Below are 12504 nucleotides of genomic sequence, written 5' to 3' on the forward strand. Positions count from 1 at the left end.
GTTCCAGCCCTTGAATAACAAGGCTCAGAAAGGTGGCCAGCTCTGAGGGTCCTCGGACCCGTCAGCACGATGCGGAGTTGCATGTGCCTGTGATACCCCCGGCGAGCCCAGGGGCTGCTCAGGAGCTGGCCAGCCTTCCTCAGCCCCTCCCGGAGACGCCCTGGTGATAACTGTGCAGGCTTCTCTGAGGCAGACAGAAGCCACTGAAACCAGGCAAAGACATTGAAAATCGACAATCAGAAGCCGTTTCTGTCTAGAGGGAGCGAGCACAGGGCGTGGTGAGGAAGCACACCTCTAGTCGTCGTTCATAATATTTATTTTGGAAAAATATTTTAAAAAGGATTTTCTTCATTAACAAAACAGTAAAAAACTCAAATAACATTTGCACAATATTCCATAAATACATTTATATACAAAAAAATATAGTCACATAGACCCGAAGTGCCTTTGTACATATTTACCAAAGATTTAAATTATAAAAAATGAACATCACAAAATACTCAAGCTTTACAGATATCATGAAAAATATTTTTACAAGTCCAAAAAATAACACACATTTTTTTTCCACCTAGAAAAAACACATTTTAGTATCAAAAAGGACGATAAAGGCAGTGTTTGTGATTCTAATTCAAGAAAAGACCGGCTCATGAGAACCCAAAATATACACTTCAGGCAGTGCATGCTTCTCACGTAGTAATTAAGTCCATTCATTTAAATATATATTTTTTAAAAGCCAACTGTCCATAGTGCAATGGGAACGTCCTAGAAGGCAGTGCAACAGGCCCCTTGGCCGCCGCCGAGCTGCAGCCACGCCGCGTCCCCAGCTGGCCTCGGAAGGGAGAGCCGGCTGGGTCCGGATCGGTTCCTCAGCAGCAGTCCGTGGGTCTCCCTTTCCTCTTTCAAGCAGCATCCACTGGGGCATATATCCTTGGAATTTTATTTATTTTAAGAGAAACGGGAACTTTGCCGTATCACTTCCATTTCACACCTGGTGGGCCCACAGGACAGGATGGGAAGTTAGTTCCAGACAGAGGTCGGCACCCTCTGACTTCTCCCCCCCCCCCCCCCCCTCCCGCCCCGAGACCAGGCCCGGGCTGCGCACTGACCTCGGTCGCTATGACGCACTCATCTTTCTCCTCCGATATGACGTACACCGACTGGTACTTTGTGTCTTTTGAAGTAGAATACACGGAGTCTGGTCTTTTTCTTTCAGGTGCTTCTCCACTGAGGGGAAAATGAAAGAACCACAAGAAACACGTGAGAACAGGAAAAACTGACCGGCGCCGGCCCAGAGTGCAGCACCCCCTTCGGGGGTAAAGCTCAGGGGTAGAGCGTTTGACTGCAGAGTGCAGCACCCCCTCGCATCGGGGCGCCCTCCCAGGCTGGCCTTCCCGCGTGTCCCCTCCCGGCCCGCAGCACGCACCCCCTGAGTGTCGGGGTGCTCTTCTCCTCCCCTGCAGAGCCCTGGGGCTGGCCCTTGGCGTCACGCTTGCCATGGGGGTCCCTGACGGCGGCCGCGGCGTCGCCCTTGAGGTCCTGCACTAGGTTATAATCCACAGCAGGGTAGCGGGCCTTGAGACCGTTCTTATCAGCCCCGTGGTCCCCGTGGAAGTCAACCTTCTTGTTGGTGTTCTTGATCTGCGTGGCCCCGATGACGCTGACACAGATGTCCTTCTCGCGCTGGCAGTTGGCCAGGTTGTTCATCGTCTCCGCCTCCCCACGGCAGGGCTCGGCAGGGGGCCGGTCCTTCTGCAGCCTGAGCCGCACGCAGACCACGGCGGCGGCACAGCCCAGCAGCAGCATGAGGACAAGCACCACGCCGGCACAGACGGCCACCCAGGGGAAGGGCCCGGCCTGGCCCTCCACGTACTTCTCGGTGAGGTCCACCACCACCGCTGGGCCCGGGGGCGGCTCAGGCAGCAAGAACTGGCAGTTGGGGCCTCCGTAGCCCCGGGCGCACTCACACAGGTAACGCCGGTCCCTCTCGTGGCAGGTGGCCCCGTTGTGGCAGGGCGCGTGCTCACACCTGCTGACAGGGGCACTGCAGTTCCTGCCCGTGTAACCCGGGGGACAGGTGCAGGAGTACTCGTTCACGCCGTCCCGGCAGGTGCCCCCGTTGGCGCACGGGGAGGAGGCACAATCATCCACGTTGTCTTCGCAGCGCCTCCCGGAGAAGCCAGCCTGGCAGCGGCACAGGTAAGCATCACCAAGGTCCACGCACTGTGCACCTGAAACACAGGACACATCCTGAAGCCTTGCTACGTGTCAGTCCTGCAAGGTACACCAGGGATGCGAGACAGACGAGGCAGCCGTGGCCTAGACACAAACACCAGGGGAGGGGTCTGGTCCAGCTCTAGCTCAGTAAACTGCAAACAATACAGCTAATACCTCTTTTCTTTAAGTATTTTTTTAGCGTTTGTTTATTTTTGAAAGAGACAGAGTGCAAGCGGGGGAGGGGCAGAAAGAGAGAGAGGGAGACACAGAATCCGAATCGGAAGCAGGCTCCAGGCTCTGAGCTGCCAGCACAGAGCCGGACACGGGGCTTGAACTCGTGAACTGTGAGATCATGACCTGAGCCGAAGTCGGACGCTCAACTGACTGAGCCCTCCAGGCGCCCCAAGTTTATTTAAATTTAAAGAGAGAGAGAGAGAGAGAGAGAGCGCGCGCGGGGGAGGGGCAGAGAGAAAGAGGGAGACACAGAATCCGAAGCGGGCTCCAGGTTCTGAGCTCCCAGCACAGAGCGCGACGCGGGGCTCAAACTCACGGGCCTTGAGATCATGCCCTGAGCAGAAGTCGGACGCTGACTGGGCACCCCCGCAGCTAACCCTCCCAGCAGCTCCACTCCCACCGGGGCAGTACACGGCGCTTTGGCTACAGCGTTGCATTCACTTTCACGACATCCGGTTTGCAGATGAGGAAACTGAGGCTTAATGAGGCTGATGTGCTTGCCTGCAGTTCCACAGTCAGTGAAAAGAGCAGGGTTGACAACAGAAAGGAAGAGGAAGAAAGGAGGGAGTGGAAGAGGTCCCTGTCCTTCGAGAGCCAATCTGTTAAACCTCCTGCTATTCTGCCTCTAAAATAAAGCAGCCAACCTTTCTGTTGGTTCAGTGGGTAGAAACAAACAGGAGGCAGAGCCTGAGCCCACAGGACCGCCACGCCCTCTGTACGGCACGTGGACAGCAGAAGGACAGGGATTTCCTCTCTGTCAATCATCGTGGCTAATGGCGAAGCTCACAGAAGGCCTGGCATGTCTGGCCCCAGCTTCGCTCCTCTACCCACTCACAGGGGAGCAGGGCCCCGTCAACAGACCACACTTCTGCACAGACACACCAGACGGTTATGTTTGGGTGACAGAGCTGAGCCGGGCTTCCCTCCAAAAACAGTCGCTGCACTGCCATTGGAGCGCAATCTACTGAATCATGGCCCCGACTCAGACACCTGTGGTGCGATATGACCTTGAGAAGTCATCCCACCTCTCTGCCTCAGGCTCCCCCTGTAGGACGTGAGAATCCACACTCCTGCCTGCCTTTCTTGCTCCTTGAGCATTTCCAGGCTCGGGGATAACACTTCTGTGAAGCGTTTCTGTTCAGTTGAAAGGGCTCCATAACCTCGGGGTAGCTTGCAAAGTGACGTGTTTGGTTGGACGCGAAACGCATGTGCCCTCTAACTGTATTCTCATCAGTGCTGACCACCTGACAAAGTCTCAGAGCGGCTGGGGCTGCCGTCCTACCATGAGAACAGGGTGAAGAGCTGCAGGAATCCACCTTCTTCTCACAGTTAAAGCCGGAGAAGCCCACGGGGCAGCGGCAGGTGTACCCCCCTTCGGGGTTGTCTGAGCACCGTCCCCCGTTGAAGCAGGGGCCGTCGGCACACGCCATGGCACTCAGCTCACAGATTCTGCCGTAGAAGCCGGGTGGGCACGTGCAAGAGTAGCCATTCTCAAGATCCTGCGTCGCAGAGAAGATAGAGCGCTGTCACAGGGTCGCTCCAAGAGACCCGCGTGATGCGTATCAAACCAGCGCCCCCGTTCAACAGGAAATCCTGCTGGGGCTGGACTCACCGTGCAGCTGCCTCCATTCCTGCAGGGGCTGGCGCCACACTCGTCGATCTCCGTCTCACAGTTGGCCCCTGAGTACCCCGGCCGGCAAGAGCAGGTGTAACTTCCCTGGCCCGTGTTAGTGCAGGTGGCCCCGTTCCTGCAGGGCTTGTGGTGTGTGCAGTAGTTCAGGTCTGCGAGGGGCAGAGGCGGGAGAAGGAGGAGAGAGAAGCCCAGGGTCAGACTCAGGGAGACCACACCTTCCCCGTGACGAAGCCAGGGAAGCCCAGGGCTGCTGGATGGGGCTGGGGGCTCACCCTGGTTGCAGAAGAGGCCACCCCAGCCCTCCTGGCAGTTGCACTGCCAGGGCTGCTGGCAGGTGCCGTGGAGGCAGCCTGGGTACCGGATGCACTGGTCACAGTACCGGCTCTGCCAGCCCACTCTGCACCTAGGAAGAGAGCACGTGTCAGGCGGGCACCGGCACCACCGGGCTCATGGTCACACACACGCCCGACCCACGAGAAACCACCTTCCAGCGACACCAACACGTCTGGCTCTCAAACGAGGCAGAACACCAGAGTCTCCTCGGGAGCCTGCACACACGCCAGTGCCTCAGAGGGTCTGATGTCTGGGAGTGAGGCTCGCTGGGACAGCATTTTTAGGGGCTCCCTAGGTGGTCCTAGGATGCCAAAAAGTTTGGGAATCCCTGAACTAAACCCATCTTCGATGTCAATTCCTTGCAGACAGCTATCCGTACGTTCCCATAACCACTGAGGGGCTTCCATGACTGACAACCCGTGACTCTACGTGTTTCTGTAAGTTTACTAAGTAGAAACACGAGAATAACGGCTCCAACCCCGACAGCCAGCTACTCCTACCTGAAGTTTTCAAACGATCACCCAGAGCTACTTTACAAATACACCAGGTACAAGGAGAAGCAGAGAAGGGAAAAACCCCTTTTGCAAACTTACTTGCACTCCCCTGGCTTGTCACAAAACCCATGCAGCTCGTCGCATCCTGGCAAGCAGATTGCTACAAGCAAAGAGAAGACACGGGGTCAAGCCCCACCCCAAGATCCTCCCCAACACAACCGGGGGCTGCTGCCACAATGCGGTTGGGACAAAACTTGCTCAGCTCAGTTGGCAGACCCAGCGGAGTTAATCTCCATCTGTGGAGTATCCACGGTCCTGCCTGGTAACTGTGGACTTCACTCCGCCCTGGGATGAGCATTCTTCTTAACACAGCGGCTCCAGGACAAAAGAGCGCGGAAACCCCCACCCCCACCCCATCCCCTTTTCTTCAGAGAGGGTCAGAAGTCCTTCCCCCTCCTCCTCCCCCACTTCCCAATTCTATGCACAAAGCTCCACCTCTTAATACCCAGAAAGTGTGTGTGTCGATAAGGGTGGACAGCTGGTATGCAGAGTACCAGGGCAAGACAGCTGCTCTATTGTCTCTGCTCTCCCAGCAGCTGCCCCAGTGCGACAATACCGCCTCCCCCGCCCCCCGCCCCCACCCGCACACACACCCCCGGCGTGTGTGTACACACACATACACACACACACACACACACAGACACGCGTGTGCGCGCGAGCCCTTTCCGCCAATGGGAGCTGGCGTGCGCTCCCGCCGCCTTTGCCCAGAGAGATCTAATCGATGGCACGCGCTAGCTGGGGGCGGGGAGAGGCTCCAGTGTTTGAATAAGAAGAAAAAAGTTTAAGTTTACGGCTCCCCCGCAGCGAAGAAGAGGAGGGAGGGGAGCGGACGGAAGGCAGCAGGCAGGCCAGAGGTCCCCGCGGGGGTGGGGGCTGATGTGGAGCTGGCTTCCTTCACAGGGTTATGAAACTCATCGACGAGCTGCTCCAAGTTTGTAAGACAACAGAGCCTGCTCAGGCCCGGGCACAGCTCAAAACAATGACCTACCCTCACCCCCAGGCACGAATCAGAACCGAGAGACCTCCCTGGCAAGAGGTTCTGGGCCTAAGGACAAGGAGGGAGGTTCGCCTGCTCCAGGGCAGGAGAAGGAAAAGTCACCAGGGTTTCTGGGGAGTTCCAGGGCCCACCCAACTCCTAACTAGAGGGAAACCCAATCCCAGGGTGTGCAGACTGGCAGTGAGGCCTCCGCAAGCTGAAGAGAGGCCTGCCAACCTGAAGCAGGCCCAGGAGCCAGCGGAAGCCTCGCAGGCCTCCCGCTCTCCACCAGAATCATGGGGCAGGCAGGGCCCGTCGCCTTTTGGTGAAGGTATTTCTTCCCCAGGCAAGATGTTTTGTGAGCGCAGTGTACGCTCTGGCAGGCGGGCCCCTTCCCCTGTGGCTCTTGCCTACCCAGGCCTCAGCTGACACACACGGTCTCCTGTCCACAGACCCCACGAGGGACTATGTCATTAACAACACACGTGCGTCACACAGAGTATTTGCAAATACGCTCAGTCTGCGAAAAGGCCAAGCACACCAACTTTAGAAAGAAAGCGAAGCATTTTTCCAACGAGACGCTGTCCTGGCAAAGAGAACTGGTTTGGAGCATGCGCCTCCACATACAAACTCTCCTCTCTGTTCCTCCCTTCCTTCCTCCTCTCCCTCCGGCTCACTTCCTGACCCCTGGCCCTGTGTCCAAAATCCTCCCTGATTAAGAAAGGCAGCTTCCCATAGCGGAAGTTAAAACTTCTGAGTTGACCCCAACCCCGCTGCTGGCTAGCTGTGAGGTCTCGGCGAGTTTCTCCAGCTCTCTGGCCTCAGTTTCCCCACCAGGGCATCACTCCAGTGCTGACATGTGAGGACCCCACTGGCTCACAGAATACTACCCCCCCCCCACTCCCTGGGAGCTCCGGCCTGGAAGTAGACCAAGGAGGGAAGCAGGAACTCACGTTCAGTGCAGTACTGGCCTTTCCAGCCAGGATCGCAGACTTTTTCCCCCCTCTCCCCGCAGGTGAAGTGGCCGAAGGCGTCGTCTCGGGGGCGACAGAAGACGGAGCAGCCGTCCCCGTAGTAGTGCTCGTCACACACAAAGCGGTAGGAATACTTGAGGTCTGTTCGGCCGCTGCTGTGCAGGTCCTGAGACCACTCCTCGCCCACAGTCAGGTGCCTCTGCGTGGCCAGGCGGCTGATGAGTCTTTCTGGGTTTTCTGTGGGAAGACGGTGCTCCCGTTGGTTCTGACCAAGAACCCAGAGGCTTGGGGCACTGGGGGAGGTAGAACTGACGTGTGATGCAGGGGAGGAGGCCACAGGCCCTCCACCCAGAGCCTCCTGCAGGAGTTTGCAGAATGTAAGCACAGAAGCTGATTTCTGGTGGAGACAAGAGGTCAAGTGCGTACTGACTGGGGAAGCTGTTGACTTGGTTTTGGAGTTTTTTGATTTGTTTTTACCTGTTGTGAGGTCATCAGGAGAATCTGTGTGAAGGGCTTCAATGATCAGCGAAAAGGTGCCCTGGGAGAAAGGGGGAGGAGACAGAAGATAAACTAGAAATGTTAAAAACCAAAACCCAAAGGGACGCTCTCGGGTCACCCAAGTCCGGAACCGCCTGGGGTGCGGTGCAGATCTGTGTGCCCAGAGCAGGGTCTCCGGACATCTCTTGCCTGTTTTCACTTTCCTCAAGGAAATGGAAGAACTTTTTAAAGAGTGGTTTCCTGACGTGTTTTTTCAGCCTGTTAGTACAGGATATCACGTTAAAAAAAAAAAAAAAAAAAAAAAAAAAAGGCTGCGAGCAGGCGGGGCTGCAGGGATTGTCATCAGTCACCGGGTGGGGGGGCTACACACAGGGGCCAGGGGCTGTCATGCTGCGAAGGCAGTTCAACCTGCCCAGGGACAGGGCAACGAGAGAACTGTCCCCCAGAAGGCGCTCGCTGGACCGGGGAGCTACGGGCAGAGGCCGGTTCCGAAACCTCCCAGACCCTCCGCCTCTCGGCCCCGCGGTAGCCCGGCTGTCACTCTGCCGCCTGAAGGGTCACTCGGGGCGTGGAGGCGATGCTCCGGGCCTGGCCCCTTCCGCCGCCACCCTGAGGACCGCGCCTTCGCCCGCCTCCCCTCCCCGGCACCCCGCCGGTGCGCGCCCCCAGCGTGCCTGGAGCCGGGCTGACCCGTCGAGGCCCCCTCCCCGCCCCTCCCCGCCCCGCCCCGCAGGTGCAGCGCTCACCGGCCAGGTAAAGCCGAAGGGGAAGCGGATGGGGTTGCTAAAGGCGGGGTCGGCGCCCGCGCCGTCTGGCAGGCTGAAGGAGTCCACGCCCAGCACCGGAGTGACGGCGCTGCCGTAGGTACAGGGTGGCTCAGGAGACACGCTGGCCTGATAGTGCTTGAGGCACACGCGGAAGAAGGTCCTGCAGGCGCACGGCGGCGGCCCCGCGCCCCCGCGGCAGCAGTTGCGGTTTCCCAGCAGCCCCTTCTTGTTGACGAACTCCTGAAGCTTCAGCTCGAACACCCCGGAGGTCCAGACCTGGGGGAGGGGGGGGGCGGGGGGCGGGGCTGAGGGCGCGGGGCCCTGCGCTCCGACGCTAGCTTTCGGGTTCACCGCGGGCTCCGCCGGCCCGGCTCGCCACCCCCCTGCGCCCCCGGTGCCCTGCCTGACGCCTCGCGGCTCCCGGGTGCCCCATCGACACCCGCCCTGACAGCGGGGCCCTGGAGACCCCAGCCGACAACTTACCTGGCACAGCAGGGCCGACACCACGGCGAGGGCCAGGGCGCACCGGCGGCCCATGGTGCACCGCTGGACGCGCTCGAGCTCCCCTGCGCCCCCGCCTTCGGGCCCTAGAACTGCGGGGGGTGCCCGGGGGTGGCCGTGGCCCCCAGGAGCGTGGACAGAGAAGCGCCGCCGCTCCGCCGCGGGCCGGGGTGATCAGGGCTCCTTTCTTCCGGAGCCCGTGTCTCCTCTTTCGGGGGCTGCGGTCGTCCAGATCCGCCCTGCGCGGGTGACGGCGCTCTGGGGGTGCACGAGCAAAGGGCTGGCTCCGAGACTGCTGATGGAGCCGCAACTTTCGGTTTTCCTCCTTTCTTCCAGTCCACCAGTAGGTAGGGGTCGTTGGCTTCCTGGTTTTGTCTCAAGCTTCTTCCCAGGAAAAAAAAAGGGGGGGGGGGAGGGGAGGAAGCGTCCAGATTTTCAGCTTAATTCCCAAAGAGCTTCCTCCGAGTCCGATTAGAGAGCCGAGGTCTGGAAATCCCACCGGCGAGGCGATAATCCCGGGCCCCGCGGAGCGCGCGCAGGGACCCCGGCGGCGGCGAGTGTGCGCGGCGCGCCCTGCGGCTCGGGCCCGTGTCACTCGGCGGCGGCGTGCGTGCCGGGAGCGTCCCGGACTCGTGTGTCCCGCGCCCCCGCGCAGACACGCGTCTCCCCGAAGGACCCAGCCGGTGCCATCCACATAAACAGCACGGGGTCCCGGCACAGGGCGGCGGGTGGCGAGCGGAGACGCCGCGCCACGGCTGCGCGTCCGGTGCGCGCTCGGCCCGGCCGCTCTCCGCGGGTGCGCGCCGAGGTCTGCGCTCGCCGGCGCCGGCCGCCCTTATATCCCGCCGGCCGCCCGCATGGCTAATGAGATGCAAATGAGCAGCCCCCCAATCTGGCGAGAGCTGTCACAAAGGAGCCACTTTTCCAAACCCTCCTCTCAATGGATCGCCAAATGGTCAGTGAGCTGTAAAATGTGCAACCTCCTCCCCGCCCCCACACCTCCCCGCCCCCGGCCCTCCCCTGCCCCCGCCCCCGCCCCCCGCCTTCCTCCGCACCACACAAAACGCGCTCATTTACATTCCTGCAAAATGTTCGCCGCGAGAATCCCCTGCGCTCGCGAGGCGGGGGCCCTGGCCGCGGCCCCTCGGCTCTGCCGCCGGCCGCAGGCTCGCGGAGCCCCGCGGGGACACGCGGGGACGCGCGGGGGCGGTGCCGAGCCTCCGGCCCCGCCGAGGGCCGCCCGCCTGGGGCCGCCGGACGCGGCCTGGGACACTCGCCCGGCCGACGCGGCGTCTGCGTGCCGTCTCCCCGCGCGGGCCGGGCCTCGGGGTCTGGGGGCGCGGGGGCCGCGAGCGTGGTCGGAAAGGGGCGGGCGCGCGCAGCGGGCGGGCGGCCGTGAGTTTCGGGAAGTTTGGGAAGGTCTGACATCGACGAGCCACCCGGCCGAGGACGGCGACGCTGCGTCTGGGAGTCCTCCGAAAGCAGGGCTGAGGCGAGCGCGGCGCCCCCGGGGACCCCGGAGTCCCCGCGCCAGCGGGAGGCCGCTGGTGGGGGCGGGGTCTGGGTAGCGCTATGCGCCTCCCCCCACCCCCCCCAAGCTGGGAGATCCTGACGCCTCAAACTAGCGCCCGCACCCCCGCCCCGCACACGCGCGCGCGCACACACACACACGCGCGCGCGCACACGTCCTTCCCGGAGCGATTCTCGGCCACCGCCACCTTTCCTGGGTGTCCAGCCCCTCTCTCCTGGGTATTCCCCCCTCGGCCTCCCTCCGCTTGGTAAAAAGTGAGTTTGGTGTGTGTCGTTCGCGTGGCTGTCATTAAGGCAGTCTGTTATTGTGCGAGGCTGAATCAGTGGCTCTTTGTGCGCTCAGCTGTATGGTAATGCGGACCGCACCTGCTCCCCGCACAATGCCGAGAGAAAGAGCTCCCCTCCGCGCGCGCCGCGGCCTCTGCAACAATGTCCGGCACATGTTCTAAAGACCTTCCAGCCCGCCCCCCCCCACCCGAAATCTTTACACAACCATCACCTTATTAGGTTTTTACACGTCCATCAGACACTAGAACTTTTGTTTTCATTTTTTTTAAGGGAAATGAGTTTATTGGGAGGGCTGAGAACACACGTATCACACAATGAATTATCTCAATTGCTCTCATGCTCGTGTGCTCAGTGCAGAATTAAGGTGGCGCATGGATCCCTACTCTGGCATCCAGCTTCATTAAGCACACTTCGGGGTCTTTTTCCCAACGCTGTCTGCTCCCCCTCCCCCAGCACCTACGGCGGTGTCATCAGGGTGGAAGGTGTGAGTGTGGGAGTAAATGTCACTCGGTGTGTGACACAGCCCCAGGGTGCCTGGCCACAAGGGCCTCGCCGCAGGTGTGCTGTAGCCACCTTATTGGTGGGAACCGGCGCTGTCCTGGCGAAATGTGACCTTCATTGCAGCGGGTGTGGAGATCACAGAGTACTGTTTAATGAGCAGGAAGAGGGGAAATACCAAGTAAAACCACTGTAAACAACAATCTAAAATCACTTGGGGACTCAACCATGGCCATCCTTCTGGACGTTAGGCAACCAGAACCTTGTTTCTTTGGCTCCCAAATACCCGTAAAGTTCCTGAATTGACAGATCTGTACACGTTAGGTTTTCCACTGCTGCCTGGTCAAAAAGCAAAGAATGAGTCGAAAGTAATGTGCATGTAAGGGTGAAGTGAGAAAGGCGGGCTTGGACCCCACCAGAACCCCCTACTGTTTGGTTCAGAACAAATGGAGACTTCAAAGATGCTACACCCCCGGGATGGTGGCAATCCCAGTGCGGCCACCCTTTGCAGACTTTGTAAGGACGTGCTACATCCCCACAGGGCCGGGTCAGCATGAATCCTAATTTAATCTTGCCACCTAGTGTCAGCATCCTTTTCTCACTACATCCATGTTTCCTCTGAAAGCTAGTTTCTGAGAACTTTGCTCTCTCTACAGCATAGAAGTTGGTGTGTGTGTGTGTGTGTGTGTGTGTGTGTGTGTGTGTGTGGTGGGGGGGAGCTGGGTGGGTGGGAGGGAGGTGAGAGGGTTCCAGGAGCAAGGGAGACACAAAGGAAGAAAGGAATGTGAGCTCTAAATCCTCTGTGCCTCTGAGTCTGAGAGTAGATTTCAGTAAGAAATGAAATTTCAGGAACCTTTTAATTAGAAAATGGAAGTGGGAAACAGTCTCGTCTGAATGCCTGTTTAGAAAACTGGAAATAAAAAGTTCCACGCGCAAGGGCTTAAACCTTGGGGGGAAAAGACTTGCCCCAAATCTTTAACAAACCCCCCTCAGTATCAAGTATTTGTTAAATTGACGTGGCACAGATTTCTCGATTACAGCGGCAAAGCGGAACTGAAAGGCATCGTAAAATCCATCAGAATCCTGCCCAAAGCGTTCATTCTTTTCCAACTTAATTTATGCCACGCGATTCTGTATTGGGGAAATCAAGCAGAAAGCCCTTTTCTTCTCCTTCCTCCTCCTCCTGTTCTTTCCTCTTCTTTCTTCTTCCTCTCCTCTCCTCTCTCCTTCTTCCTCCTCCTCCCCTCCTTCTCCTCCTCCTCCCCCTTCTTCTTCTCCCCCTCTCCTCCTTCTCCTTCTCCTTCTCCTCCTCCTCCTCCTCCTCCTCCTCCTCCTCCTCCTCCTCCTCCTCTTTCCCTCTCCCCCCACCTCACGCTGGTCCCTCTCCCCCTCTCCCTTTCAAAGCTGAGCTAACGGGAGACTGTTTAACTTCTGTGTTTCTGTAGGGGCCTGTTGTAGTTTAACTCCTGCACACCAGTAGCTGAGATGAACAAAGGAGAGACTC

The 12504-nt window shown here is 59.0% G+C and overlaps 1 protein-coding gene across 1 annotated transcript; it reads right to left on the reverse strand.

Moving 5' to 3' along the window:
* Window positions 1–308: 308 nt before the first annotated feature.
* DLL1 (delta like canonical Notch ligand 1) lies at window positions 309–9662 on the reverse strand. Its single transcript, XM_042987562.1, has 11 exons — window positions 8667–9662; window positions 8163–8459; window positions 7396–7456; window positions 6898–7155; window positions 5008–5068; window positions 4354–4484; window positions 4061–4230; window positions 3731–3947; window positions 1424–2228; window positions 1107–1224; window positions 309–988 (listed from the first exon to the last, which is right to left on the reverse strand). The coding sequence occupies exons 1-11, from the start codon at window positions 8718–8720 to the stop codon at window positions 983–985; spliced, it is 2178 nt and encodes a 725-aa protein (XP_042843496.1). The 5' UTR covers window positions 8721–9662; the 3' UTR covers window positions 309–982.
* Window positions 9663–12504: the final 2842 nt, after the last annotated feature.

This window comes from Panthera tigris, chromosome B2 (genome assembly GCF_018350195.1).
Source record: "Panthera tigris isolate Pti1 chromosome B2, P.tigris_Pti1_mat1.1, whole genome shotgun sequence".
NCBI classification, from domain to species: domain Eukaryota; kingdom Metazoa; phylum Chordata; class Mammalia; order Carnivora; family Felidae; genus Panthera; species Panthera tigris.